Source organism: Prosopis cineraria, unplaced genomic scaffold (assembly GCF_029017545.1).
Source record: "Prosopis cineraria cultivar Desert tree isolate PC_DT_omini unplaced genomic scaffold, ASM2901754v1 PC11, whole genome shotgun sequence".
In the NCBI taxonomy this organism is placed as follows: Eukaryota; Viridiplantae; Streptophyta; class Magnoliopsida; order Fabales; family Fabaceae; genus Prosopis; species Prosopis cineraria.
In genome coordinates this window covers 8,551,137-8,564,284 of record NW_026555342.1, presented here as the reverse complement: position 1 = coordinate 8,564,284, position 13,148 = coordinate 8,551,137, and the positions used below count along the sequence as shown (strand labels likewise).

The window sequence follows — 13,148 nt, the reverse complement described above, 5'->3', positions numbered from 1 at the left end:
GAATTCCTGAAATGAGTCAACTTGTAAAATTTTCTTCCAAACTTGAGCGGAGGAAAAGCGGTCTCTAAACACATTGTAACATAGAGGGGGCAACTGCCACCACAAGCCCAAAAAAAATACATATAATGACCCTAAATATTGTGTGGGGTGCAGCACTTTAGTGAATTCCCAAAAAAAATAATGACCCTAAATTTGATTAAATCGTGTGCAGTCCATTATTAGCTTAAGCTTATGATTATGAAGGTATGATGGATGCCTCACTTTGATTCTACCAGAATTCACGGACCCTACAAGATTAACTCTACTCTTTGGGTACAACCCGTGAAGGGTTGTGAGAGTTTTGGCTTTTTCTGATTGTTGAGCCTTGTGATCCTGTGGACTTCATCACTTAATTCCTAACAAATATTTATAACCAAAGTTAAAACCACCTGGATCTGGTTATTAGGACAAAGATTTTGATCACGTTGAATTGATTATGGGCTCTTGAAACTAAATTCATAGAAACTTTTTTGTTTTCTTTCTACTGCAAACGCCATATTTTTTTTCACACGGAGATCCATGCATCTGTTCCTCCTTCTCACCTGATCTTGACCTCATTAACTATTCCATCTTCCTAACAGGCACACTTGTTAGCAAATTACTGTACATAATTTATGCTGCAGTGTCAGCTCTCACATAGTACTTGTTTCTCTGCCCATCCATTATTTCATTGCGTGATCTTAAGCCTATCACCGTCTAATCTATTGCTCTACAAAATTTGTCCTTTCGTTCCTCCCATCCCACATCTCGTGTCTCTGTGTCCTCTGTAATCTCCCTTTCAATTACAATATTACACACAACACAAATAGCTTGTCTAGTAATTTTGTGCTTCACAGACAGATAAACCAGCTAAGCCTATATGCATATATATGGTTTTGCTTCGTATAGGAAGTGGAAGAGGTTGGTTTCATTCAATGAAGGGACTGGTAGGTTGTTGCTTTAGGTCTTGGAAGCCATAGATATTAAAAGTAGGGAGTGAAAACACAAAGTAAGGATGGGATCAGAGAATGACAAAGGTGGCAATGAAAGGAGCAAGTGCATGCTTCTCCATTCATCAACCTCCGTACATTTCGGACCATCCACTAATGCTCTGTTTGTTTCTCAAAATTAGTGCCTTTCAACAATTCTACCCTCCCCATGTAGTCATGTCTCAATCTTTTTTTTTTTTTTGGCCCTTTTTAGTTTTCCTTTACAATGTTCAAAGTTCAAACACAAAATCTCACTTCAAGGTTATTTGATGCATTTCACTTGACTTAACTATCATTGGTAAATATATCATATCTAATATTATGCGCTAAAATGCTGGTGTTTCTTTATGTCTTGCAAAATTAAAAACTTACGATATATTTTTGAAGTTTCTTATAGACAATTTAAATTCATCTTGTTCCTTACCTGGACATGTTTCCAAGGCTCACAAGCTGATATTAGGAGCCAAAATTACAGCAGTGTCCGTCACTTCTAAGATCTGTCCCTCAAGCTGCTAGCATTCTCAATGCCAAACACTCCTGATCTTACTCCGAGGGGCAAAAATTCAAATAACTAATATGCAATTTGCGCATGTAAGACACGCCCTTCAATCTATAGTATAAGATAACCTCTAAAATCTATGTTCTCTATTCATTTACCTCATAATTCGGTACTGTTTATTTATTTATTCATTCCCTGTTTGTTTGTTCTAAAATTGTTATTTGGATGCAAGAAAGCGATCAGTTTTAGGTTTTAATTTTATACGAAAAAAGAGTTGCCGTCATGCTGCATGTCGCCATCGTTCCCAAGACTCTTTCATGTTCTGTGAATGAGATTAATTGGACCAGTTAGAAAGGCCCACCATTTTCTTCAATTTGTGGTGCTCTGTAGAGTCATAGAAATAATTCAGATACAAGTATCATCTTATTGTACAACGATGGAACTAGAAAAATTAGTCAGTGAGGGTAAAATTTATGTATAGAAATGTAAGGCATTTTTTTAAGATAATATATTAAAAAATATAAACTATTTTGAGTCTTTTAATATGTAATTAATGAAGTTCTTTTAAAAATATCTTCAATAAAAGGGTGAAATTAATAAAGTTTTTAATGAAAATTCTATTAAACAAGGATAAACATAAAAATAACTGTATAATTTTAAAAATAATTAATTAACTTATCAAGAATGTAACACGGTTAAAAGTTTCTTATAATATTGAATAGAGAAAGTACAACTAAAGAGCTATGTATAAAATATAAAATTATAATAACATGAAAACTTGCTTATCTTTTTTTGTGATAAAATTTACAACTTATACTATCAAAGAAAATTATTTTCTAAATTATTGCTCCATTCTAAAACTCTAGTTATTCAAGATTATAACATATAGATAAGATTTTGGTGAAGTAATTTTTTTAGGGAATAAGCAAATTTTTTTATTGGGACACATGAATTTTCTTTTCTTTTCTTTTGAAGGGGTTGGGATAGTCAAAATTTTTTAAGGGAAGCAAATGAAATATTTAATATCACTCTACCTGTAATATTTTTCTTGGCTGTGTACAACCAACATAAGGTGTCAGAGCAAACTTGAAAGGGATCAAATTGCCCAAAATTGTCATCAATTCTAGAATTCTTCACAGCAAGTGTTAATAGATTTCAAATGGCGAGCGAAACAGAGTAAAATTATGCACGCGGCTCACATTTCCGGTCTTCTTAAACCGTATAAAGATTGTATAACAAAAAAAGCTAGGGAAAAATAAAATACAAACTCAACGTATCGGTGGCATATATAGGTATTGGTAATTATTGTGAGACGAAATCAAAGGAGGGATATTCTTTTTGAGATGATGGTGACCTGACCTTTCCTTGAGCACATGAAGGCCATGTTTCTCTTGCCTCCAAGATCCTCTGGCCTGGTTAGGACAACATAGTAAGGCACTGTAAGAACATTTACAAGCACTTGAAGGGGAAAAAAAAACTTATCTTCCTCCAAATAAATTTGTACGTCCTTCCCTCCCCACTCCACCCCATTAGGAACATCACACGCCATTGTTGAATGCACTGTACGATTTACCATTATTGTCATTTCCCTGTTGCCTTTTGTTGTCGAATCGAATCAATGCTAAAAATAGAGTACAAACCTCCAAATGTGGGAATGTATATCCTAAAATGTTGCAGATATGGTGGCTGGTTATGGTTGGAATCAGAGAAAATGGGATGCAGTATTAGCTTTCAGTGATATCACCAGGACCATGTGATGCAATAGTGGGTTGTTATGAAAGATTGAATTGAGACGAGACATAGTAACATTTATCTAAAAGAACGAATAGCATCATACCCGCATGAACTCCTACACGTTGGGAACCTTCCCAATCTGAAGCCTACAATTGCGCGAGCCATGTTCTGTACTAGATGGTGAGAGACTACTGATGAAACCACCTGGGGGCTTATTCGTAATGCAGAGTGTGAAAGTTTAGGCTCGTACATGTTAGGTTGCCAGATGTTTCAATTTGATGAAAAAACTGTTAATGATATTATAAAGTTATAATCGAAAATGCTAATCTTTTTCCTCTATCCTTCTTTCATATAGTTAAACCAATCAAATCAAACGAGGGAATCACATGCACAGCCCATCAGAAGCCATGAGTAGCACGAACGAAGGTACCTACTGCCCCAACAAACAAGGGCCCTCCCTGGATAAGAAGCACACTTTGTAGTTTCGTGGCTCTAAAAAGCATCACGGTAGGATCCTTTCTCAAGTACAAAACCCACCTAATTAATTATGCATGTGTTAGTTACATTCCAATTTAATTGCAAATACCTGAACACCACAAGCATCAACCTCGCTCAACCGTACACTAAATTTAATTAGGTCTTAATAGGAGAAAATATTTATGTGTCTCTACACGGACACACACATTAAAACATTTTCTTTCAGTCCCTCCTAACAAGAAAGCCAGCCTTTTTTTACAAGCACTAAGAGGAAAATTACAACATTGCGGACAAAAAAAAGAGGAAGATAGAAAAGAACATCCACCAAATACAGCTTAATATGAGGAATTTATAATGTTTCTATATTGACTAAAAGGAAAAGTCTAAGTCCAAGATATCCTAACTATACCGATGCTGTTCATTTATCAAATTCATCCCTTATCTGAGATTAGGCTTATGAGCTTGAATCCTAGACATCTGGAAATGACTCATCCATTTTTTATTAAGCTTTCGAGGTTAAGATCATTCAAAATCTTCAAGCAAAAAACGTATGTATTCAACAAGAAAGTGAAATTATGTCATCAACCTCCATAGATGGGGATATGTAAAAAGCTCTAGCAGTAAAAGAGATGGAATTACACATGTTAATTACTGAATAAAACCAAGACAAATGCTTCAGCCCGACATATCCTTTAGGGTCAGCGCTAACTTCTAGTTCTCTCCGCTAAATGTTTGAGATTGATGCGTCAATGGCAATGATATCTCCAATTGTATTCTGATAAAAATTTGCAACTGGAGACCAGATAATCACCATATTCATGCTCTTAATGCTGGTGAGATGTGTAAGTTCACAGGTCATAGTGTTTCTGAGCAGCTAAGACCAGTATAAAATACACAGTTCACGACGTTTTATGTAACTCATGAAAGATGTCAAATGGCAAATCAACATTTAGTAATTAATCTGTTTCTAATTGTAGTCTTACCTTCTTTTGGTACAGAGACTTATGTAATAATATACATTACTACATCTAATCAGATGTATCTTCAGAATTTGGAACAGAGGCCTATATATCAGCAAGCTCAGAGAGGAACAAGAATATTACTTGGAGCATTTCCAAGCAACTTAGTGATTAACACGTCACCAGGACCCAACTGTAGCCAACATCTTTTTTTAACCCCCTTTCTCTAATTAACACCCTCCTCAACTTCCCAATCTCATCCCACATGCCAAACCGGGCATATAGGTTTGATAGCATAACGCAAACCCCAACAGTTTGGGGATCCAACTCAAGAGCTCTTTCAGCTGCCAATTTTCCCAATTCAATATTCCCTTGATCCACACAAGCACTAAGTAGCGCTCCCCACATGGATATGCTAGACTTTCCCATTCTCTTGTCGTGTTTCTCACTCAATAGTTCCCATGCCTTCTGCAATTCACCAGCCCTACAAAGCAAATCAACTAGGCAGCTATAATGCTCTGGACCAGGGTCTATTTCAAAGTCATTAGACATGGATTCAAAATACTTGATTCCATCTTGTAACTGCCCTGTGCGACTACAAGCTGAGAGTACGATCAGAAATGCTATCCTATCAATTCTGATACCTTTTGCTAACATTTCATTGTACAAGGCAAATACTTCCTTGTAATAGCCATTTCTACTGTACACCCCAAGCATTGAAGTCCATAATACAATGTCTTTACTTTTTTCACCTCTTATTTGCATTCCAGTCAACTTGAAGACCTGCCAAGCCTTCTTCACCAGGCCACACTTGCCATACATCTCAACTAAAGCACTCAGGAGAAACACATCACTCTCTACGTTATGCACAGCACGAAGCAAATAACTATGCACTTGTCTGCCCATTTCAATTGCAGATAATCCAGTGCATGCGCGTAAAGCAGCTGATAATGTAAAGTGATCACATTTCAATTCCAACATGGGCATTTTCCTAATCAGTTCAAGTTCTTGGACCCATAGTCCAGCCTCACCATAACCTGCCAAAAGTGCATTGAGACAAACAGTATTCTTGTGGGGAATTTCGTCGAACATAAGGACTGCGTCTTTTACATGTGAGAATTTCGCGTACAAATCAATGAGAGCAGAACCCACAAAAACACTAGATAACCAACCTGACTTTCCCCCAACGGCATGAATCTGTTTTCCAAACGTGATATCTTTAGTTTTAGATGAGGCAGTCAAAGAACTACACAGAGTATACGAATCGAACGGGACTCCATTCGTATGCATGAAGGAGAGAGTTCTGAGAGCAAGAAAAGGTAAACCTTTCTGACAGAAATCAGATATTATGGCATTGAAGTACAATGGAGTTGCAGAGTTGATGCATTTGAAGAGATTAGTCAAGGTTTGAAGCTTGCTCCTGGGAAAGCATTTGGTATAAGTGGCTATGAGTTCAGAGTCAAAGTCATGCGAAACAAAGAGCATGCCCGTTGTGACCAGGTAACCATGAACCTTCTTGATAGCTGCGTGATTCTTAGTTAGATGGCATTGTTGCAAAAATTGAATTGTAGAGTCAAATATTTGGGCTGATTTGGAGAAATTCACGTTGGACATATGAAATCGGATGAATTAGAATATATACTTGTTACCTTTGAAGTTTATCATTCATCCATTCCCTTCCCCATACCATTTTTCCCCTTCTACATCTGCTCATCGCCATTCGTCATTTTCTAAATCAATTACAAAGAGATATAATACAAGCATTGAGATATATCAACATTCGAAGTACGTATGCGTATCCATAATATGTAAACTGGTTGTGCATGTAAAAAAAAAAAATTCTTAATATATAAAATAATGATAAATTTAATTGGCACATCCCTAGAGGCAGAAAATAGTTGCGTTTTGCTGACGTCTTTAGCTACAGTGTGCTAATGTGATCCCACACACAAATTGGAAAGCAAAAGCCATAAAAAAGCATGAAAAGTCCTTTTAGATGATAGTGCCCATAATCGTTTTCAACAGTAAAGCTTTCATTATCTTTCCCTAAAGTCATCGGAGACAAGGATAGAGTTTGCAAGGTGGCATAGATTATTTCCAGTTATTAATCGTGTCTAATGGATATGCTTTTACTCATTTTAGTCCAAAATCACTTTGAATTTATGTCATGATACGATATTTTACCCATCTTGTTCTCATATTCAAACGGCTTAATTGATCTTTGAAAGCATTGAGATTTATGAATGTAGACTAGAGATCAGAAAAGTATAGAATGAATGGAGTCATTTGCAAAATTCAATAGTAAATTTCATTTCAATCACATAATCTGTGTAACAATTCACTCCTCCTCGAAAAATGCGGAAAACTGAATAACCGTGTCTCATCTCTTGAGAGCTAGATGTTACTAGAAAGCCAATGAAGGCTTTTGCTTCGAGTTCTGAGTGATCATTGATCCTTGCCTTGATCAATGAAACTTACAAGTATTCTTCTCCACCCAGACGAATGCTTCAACCATGAAATCTCTCGAAGATTGCGCAGCAAACTGCTTGGCATCGTTCTCATCCCACGTTCTGCCACTTGAATATCTTCACAAGTGGTCTCCATTTTTCATGGTTTCATAAGAGAAGCAGATGAAACAAAGAAAAACTTTACGGTGCGAAGCGAGAAGTGAGATTGATGAAGGTATCTTCTCTGCAAGGAATTGTGAGGCCACCCATCGGATGATCAAACCCAAATTCTTGCTCAGCCATGCCCAGCAACTCTTGGAATTCAGGCACGTATAGGAAAGCTATAGGCACCACAAACCTCCTCTTTTGCTCTTCTCCAACGTACACCGCAAAATGCCCTTTTGGAACCTTAGGAGACATGGAAGGCCTTTCTTTCCCTTTTGAAAGAGAACGACGCAGGATCTGCTTAATAGCCATTGTTGCTATGGGAGAAAGTTAATTTGTTTGTGAGAAATGTGAGAAAACTTGACGATGAGATGTGTGAGAATGGTGAATGGGTGTGTGTATATATAGAGATGAATTGGTAGCTATGCAAGTAGGTTGTAATGTCTGCACTATGTGGCGTGTGATAGAGGAGAATTGACATTGGGGAGACATAAGCAAAAGCATTTAAAGGATCACGTGGTTGTGTCTGGAAAAGCCAACGACCGTATACTAAGGACACAACTTATCTGAGAAGAAAGCAAAGGGGGCAGACGTACAAATTGCATGTTACTCTGTCTTGTGATGGCTCAGTAATTAGGCACCCCAAACCAGAAACTAAATTCAGAGACATATATGTCGCAGCTTTTATTTACAATTTAACTGTCACCTGTTTGTGTTTACTTATTGCCATGTTGCTACTGACATATTTGGTAACTTGGTTTCTTAAGAAGGAAAATAGCTCCCGAGAAGAAATCATGTAATGTTAGTGTTAAATAAAGAACTCATCTCAACTTTGGAAATAGTATGGAGTGATGACTGAAGCTCAACCCAATCAATTTTGGCTTTTAACTGAACCTGGATTGAGTTTAGATTATATGACTCACTTTTACCAGCCCTGAGCCAAGATGAACTTGACCATCTGTCCGCTGGATCATTTTTGATTTCATATTCTTTAACTCTTTTGAAGCCATGAAGTTTCATCAATATTGGGAGTAAACCCCAAGAGCTTTAATTTTATTTTGGTGAATTTTTACTCTAATCAGTTAATTTAAGTGAAAAGTACATCCCAACTAGTGCCAGAAGTTGCACAATAGGCAGAAAATGGTTGCATCTTATAGACGTCTTTCGGTGTAGTCACTTGCACTGTTGCTTTCGTTACAACCACAACTTGGAAGACAATAACCCGTGAAGAACAGGAGAGGTCTTTTCCAACATAGTCCCCATCAAAACCTTATTGTTTTCAACATTAAAAGCACTCTCTTATTGGCCTAAAATTCTTGGACATTTAATTTTTAATTGTGCATAATTGGGTAACCTAACCTTGCACTCAACTATCTCGAGTTTTACTCATAGGTAAAAAATATTTATTGTAACAAACCTCGACAGCGATGCTCATATCATGTTATATCACAACAAATTTAATTGAAGTGTAAGATAATTAAGGGATAGGCCGACAATGATGTGTTAAGTGAAGTTCCCTGAAAAAGTTTTGTTACCACTTCTCACTCTATTCTCATATTCAACGTATGGCGTGGAAATGCAGCATGAATAGACAAATAAATGGGTAACATTAATCCAACAGTTTTGAATAGAGAAAAATCATTTCAATATTATTTTTTTTCCAATTAATGAATGAAACTTTACAATTCACATTATCTGTGTTACAATTCAATTTTCCGGATCAAAGAATGAAGAGAATTATTGGGGCAGCTCTGGCATTGTGTAATTATGTCTTCGCTGGGGAGCTAGATGTTACTAGCAGATCAATGGAGGTGTTTCTGCCACCTTCCTTTAGATGAAGAATTACAATTTTTGTTCCCCTTGAGACAAATGCTCCAACCATGAAATCTCCTAGAGCTTAAACAACAAATTAACTGGCTGTTACTTTCACTCTTTCCAAAGTTGTAACATTTGTGCCTGCATTCAACTGCGTAGGCTTTGAAGTCGAACCATTTGTGATCTTGACATGGTATAATTGGAACCTTCATGATCAAGTGCAGATGGGAAAAACATTATGGTACAAGGCGAGAAGTAAGATTGATGAAGATATCTTCACTGCAAGGAATTGTGAGACCACCCATGAGATGATCAAACCCAAATTCTTCCTCAGCCATGCTTAGCAATTCTTGGAACTCAGGTGCGTTCAAGCATGATACAGGTACTAAAAACCTCTTCTTTTGCTCTTCTCCTACATACACTGCGAAATGCCCTTTTGGAACCTTTGTAGACATCGAAGCTCCTTCTTTCCCTCTTGAAAAAGACCTACGAAGGATCTGCTTAATAGCCATTGTTTCAATGAGAGAAGAAGATTGATTTGTTTATAAGCAATGTGAGAAAACTTGATGAGATACATGGAGGATGGTGTGTGGGTGTATTTATAGAGACGGCGGGGGTTGAGTACTTGAGCAGATTGTGATCTCTGTAACGAGTGGTGTGCAAGGAATGTGGAAGAAAAATTGGTGAGAGATGATCTGTGTAACAAGTATTTGAAGGATCACGTGGCTTTGTCCTCAAATCTAGTGGTTGAGACTTTATGTATGTGGGGACACATTGTGCTCAAACTTCATGTGAGAAATCAAGTATACAGGACCCCGCTTATCCCAATGAGAAAGTAGAGGTCCTTGTTGAAGTTGGGCACCAAACTAAGCCAGTTTCTTGTTGTATAGAAGTAAGGGAAGCAGATGGATCAGTTGCATGTGACTCTGTCTCGTGATGGTTAAATCTATATAATTCTGAAGGCATCTTCCCTCAGATAAACTAGTCAGGTGATCATGTCCAAAATCTTCCTCTACTTCACTCAACAAATCATGAATTGAAGTTTAGCATAGCAGGGAATTTGTTTTACGTCCAACATACACTGAAAAATTCCCTCTTGTTTTTCTAGAGGGTTTGTTCATGCCTTGTGCCATAGCTGCTCTTGTTTAAGGCATGTTTCAAACATTACATGGGCCACTTACATTTGTGTGACAACACATACACCCCGTAAAAATTTGTTGATAGCTGTAGGCTAAGTCACTTTATGGCAAATATTTATGATAAATGTGGAATATGTGTTGGACAAAGTACAATATCATCTCATTTTATGATGTTGTCAACCATAACAGAACCTTGCAACTCTCCTTAAAGGAAGATGAAATCAACAGTGTTTCATAAGGATGAAAATAGGAGTCATAGACTAACACGCTCAACTCTGTTATAACCCAACCATGTTATGATGTTATCAACATAGTAGATTTGCTCTGTTCACAAATTTCTCATTCATTGAACAAATTTTATGTGTCAAACCGTTGCATACCATTTTACACACGCGCGCGCGCGCGCACACACAAAAGGAACGGAAAGGTTTGCTGTAAATAATTTGAAGAACATGAACATGACAGAGATATTGTATATAACCATTGAAATTGGACAAAATTCATTGCAACATGACAACAACAAAAAAGCAAATTAAAAAAAAAATTATGTCCGAAACTATCCAATTCAATATTTATTTAGCCTTTTCCTCCTATAGAGGGATGATAAAAAAGAATCCTTCCGTACAAAATCGCCTCGGGTAATTTACGCCACTCTCCCTCAGCATCAATTATAGTCCTTTCAAACAAGAATAAGATCTAAGAACACATCCTCTCTGCACGGAATTGCGAGACCATCTATTAGATGATCATATCCGAATTCTTCTTCAGCTTGGTTCAATAATCTTGAAATGAAGGTTGACTATGATATGGGAATCACAAATCGCTTCATTTTTTTTCTCTAACATATATTGCAAAATAGCCTTTTGGCACTTCCACTGACTTGGAAGTTGGCTTTCTAGCAAAAAATGATGCTTTTTTTTTTTTTAAAATACTAATCAAGAACATCTTATATCATACAGGCACTCATTTCAAAATCATAATACTCATATACAATTTCAAATTTAATTCATTTTCAAATCAATCATTGTATTAGTATTCTATAATAATTTTTCAACAAAAAAACATAAATCTCACCAAGTAATTCCATGTATCAAAGTAAAATTTTTCATAACATAACTCATGTTCCAATTTCATCAAAACATACTATAAATTTTTCAATAAATCATATCAAATTATACATTTAAAAAATAACTTACAAAAATGCAAAAGTATGCACAATAAGCAGGAAATTGGCTACTTCTCACCAAAGCAAATAAAAGTATCACAATTCTTGAGAACCCCATGTTTAAGATTGTAATTAAAATAAGCCTAAATGAGTTATATAGATAATCATTAGCATACAATTTCTTGAAAGATAGTTAAGCTAATATATAAGTTTAAAACCCCAATTATTACCATTTGGGTTCATATATAATTTCATATCTAATTTCCAATCATCATTTAGCCTTATCAATTCAATTGAACTCTTAATTATCAATTTTAATTTTTAATTGATGATAACTCTAAATTTACATTACTCAAAGTTATAAACATAAAGATGTAAAAACGGTAAACTTGAATGTAAATTCATGAGTTTAATCGAATTTGTATTTAATCTTAATTTATGAGTGAATTGTCATGATTTTATAAGTTAAAAGGGTAAAAATGTTAAACTCAGAGGGTCCACTTAAAATTTTGACAACTATGCTGACTTCTTATTCTTAAATTCTTCATTTGAATTCTAAATCATATTTTCTTAGTTCCATCATTCATTGAAAACCTCATTTTATCATTGAATCCTCCAAATTATACAAAATACTGAAAATTCATTAACTTATGATTAACATCCAAAATACTAAACTTTAAATTTTATCATTATACTTCCAATTATATACTCCCTCCATTCAAAAATATAAAATATTTTTTAAAAAGTTAATGTTAAAAATGTAAGGTATTTTTAATCTTTTGGAATATAATCATTGTCTTTTTTTTTTAAGTATCTCTATTGATAAATGAATTTATATTTATTGTAAAAAGTTTAATAGGGATAAATATAAAAAGATAAAGTTAGTTTGAAAGTAGGTAACTACTTTATTGAAAGTAAAATTTGATTAAAAATGTCTTATATTTTTAAATGAAGAGAGTAATATATATATATATATATATATAAATTCAAATATACGAAATGAATCTTATAATTCCAATCATCTTATAACTTTTTTTTTACGTCCAAACTACTCCCAAAAACTACAAAAAAGCTCATATCCCATAGTTATACCAAAAAGTTTATCTTTAGAGTAAGAATCTCAAACAGTTAAGAGAACTAAGATCAATTATAATTATCATAAAAATTTAAATAAGACGCTTATTAGCTAAAGTTTTTAACTGAAATAATTTCTTTGCCAAGCATTGTCTAGATTGCTCATATAAAAGATACCTCAAAAGTTCGCATTAATTCATCCAAAATTAGAAAAATTACTCAAACTTATAATTCAATACCACAAACAATTTCTAATGTGTATTTTTGAGAAGCTCATAATCAATTATCAAAGTTCTAAGTAATAATTAATTTTAAAAATTAAAATTTCTCATTTTACACTTAGGGCTCAATCTTAACGTATCCATATAAAAAAATGCAATCTTATTCAACAAACTAAATCTATTAAATTTAAGTATTCATTTTTCTCAACAATCTTATGATTCTTGATTAGTAAAACTTCATACTTGTTCCAAGCCCTAATCCTTGAACCTACTCTACTACTACCCTCAATATTTATATTGTTAGAAAACTCTAATTGTGTAGGGTTTTTTTTTTTTTGAGTTTTGTCACTTGAAGAGATTAGAAGCACGAAATAGAACTTATAAATTCTTGAAATTAGTCGTTTGGCTTTCTCTCTGTATTGCGGAAAAAGAAGGCGCTGAGGGGG

The 13,148-nt window shown here is 34.9% G+C and overlaps 3 protein-coding genes across 3 annotated transcripts; all 3 read right to left on the bottom strand.

The window, feature by feature from the left end:
* Window positions 1-2,706: 2,706 nt before the first annotated feature.
* Window positions 2,707-6,566, bottom strand: LOC129285690 (putative pentatricopeptide repeat-containing protein At3g23330). The gene is made up of 3 exons (XM_054921468.1): window positions 4,701-6,566; window positions 3,080-3,777; window positions 2,707-2,918 (listed from the first exon to the last, which is right to left on the bottom strand). Exon 1 carries the CDS (start codon window positions 6,288-6,290, stop codon window positions 4,848-4,850), a length of 1,443 nt encoding a protein of 480 aa, XP_054777443.1. The 5' UTR covers window positions 6,291-6,566; the 3' UTR covers window positions 2,707-2,918; window positions 3,080-3,777; window positions 4,701-4,847.
* Window positions 6,567-7,140: 574 nt separating this feature from the next.
* On the bottom strand, window positions 7,141-7,600 carry LOC129286066 (auxin-responsive protein SAUR21-like). Its single transcript, XM_054922102.1, has 2 exons — window positions 7,329-7,600; window positions 7,141-7,261 (listed from the first exon to the last, which is right to left on the bottom strand). Exons 1-2 carry the CDS (start codon window positions 7,598-7,600, stop codon window positions 7,141-7,143), a joined length of 393 nt encoding a protein of 130 aa, XP_054778077.1.
* A 1,329-nt stretch (window positions 7,601-8,929) lies between these two features.
* On the bottom strand, window positions 8,930-9,743 carry LOC129285693 (auxin-responsive protein SAUR24-like). The gene has a single exon (XM_054921470.1). It carries the CDS (start codon window positions 9,613-9,615, stop codon window positions 9,340-9,342), a length of 276 nt encoding a protein of 91 aa, XP_054777445.1. The 5' UTR covers window positions 9,616-9,743; the 3' UTR covers window positions 8,930-9,339.
* Between the last annotated feature and the right edge of the window lie 3,405 nt (window positions 9,744-13,148).

Excerpts from the sequence above, each read along its gene's own strand:
- LOC129285690 (XM_054921468.1), bottom strand. The coding sequence starts at position 6,290 with ATGTCCAACGTGAATTTCTCCAAATCAGCCCAAATATTTGACTCTACA.
- LOC129286066 (XM_054922102.1), bottom strand. The coding sequence starts at position 7,600 with ATGGCTATTAAGCAGATCCTGCGTCGTTCTCTTTCAAAAGGGAAAGAA. Across the intron at positions 7,262-7,328 it reads CTCACTTCTCGCTTCGCACC|ATATTCAAGTGGCAGAACGT; the intron begins GTAAAGTTTTTC and ends CCACTTGTGAAG.
- LOC129285693 (XM_054921470.1), bottom strand. The coding sequence starts at position 9,615 with ATGGCTATTAAGCAGATCCTTCGTAGGTCTTTTTCAAGAGGGAAAGAA.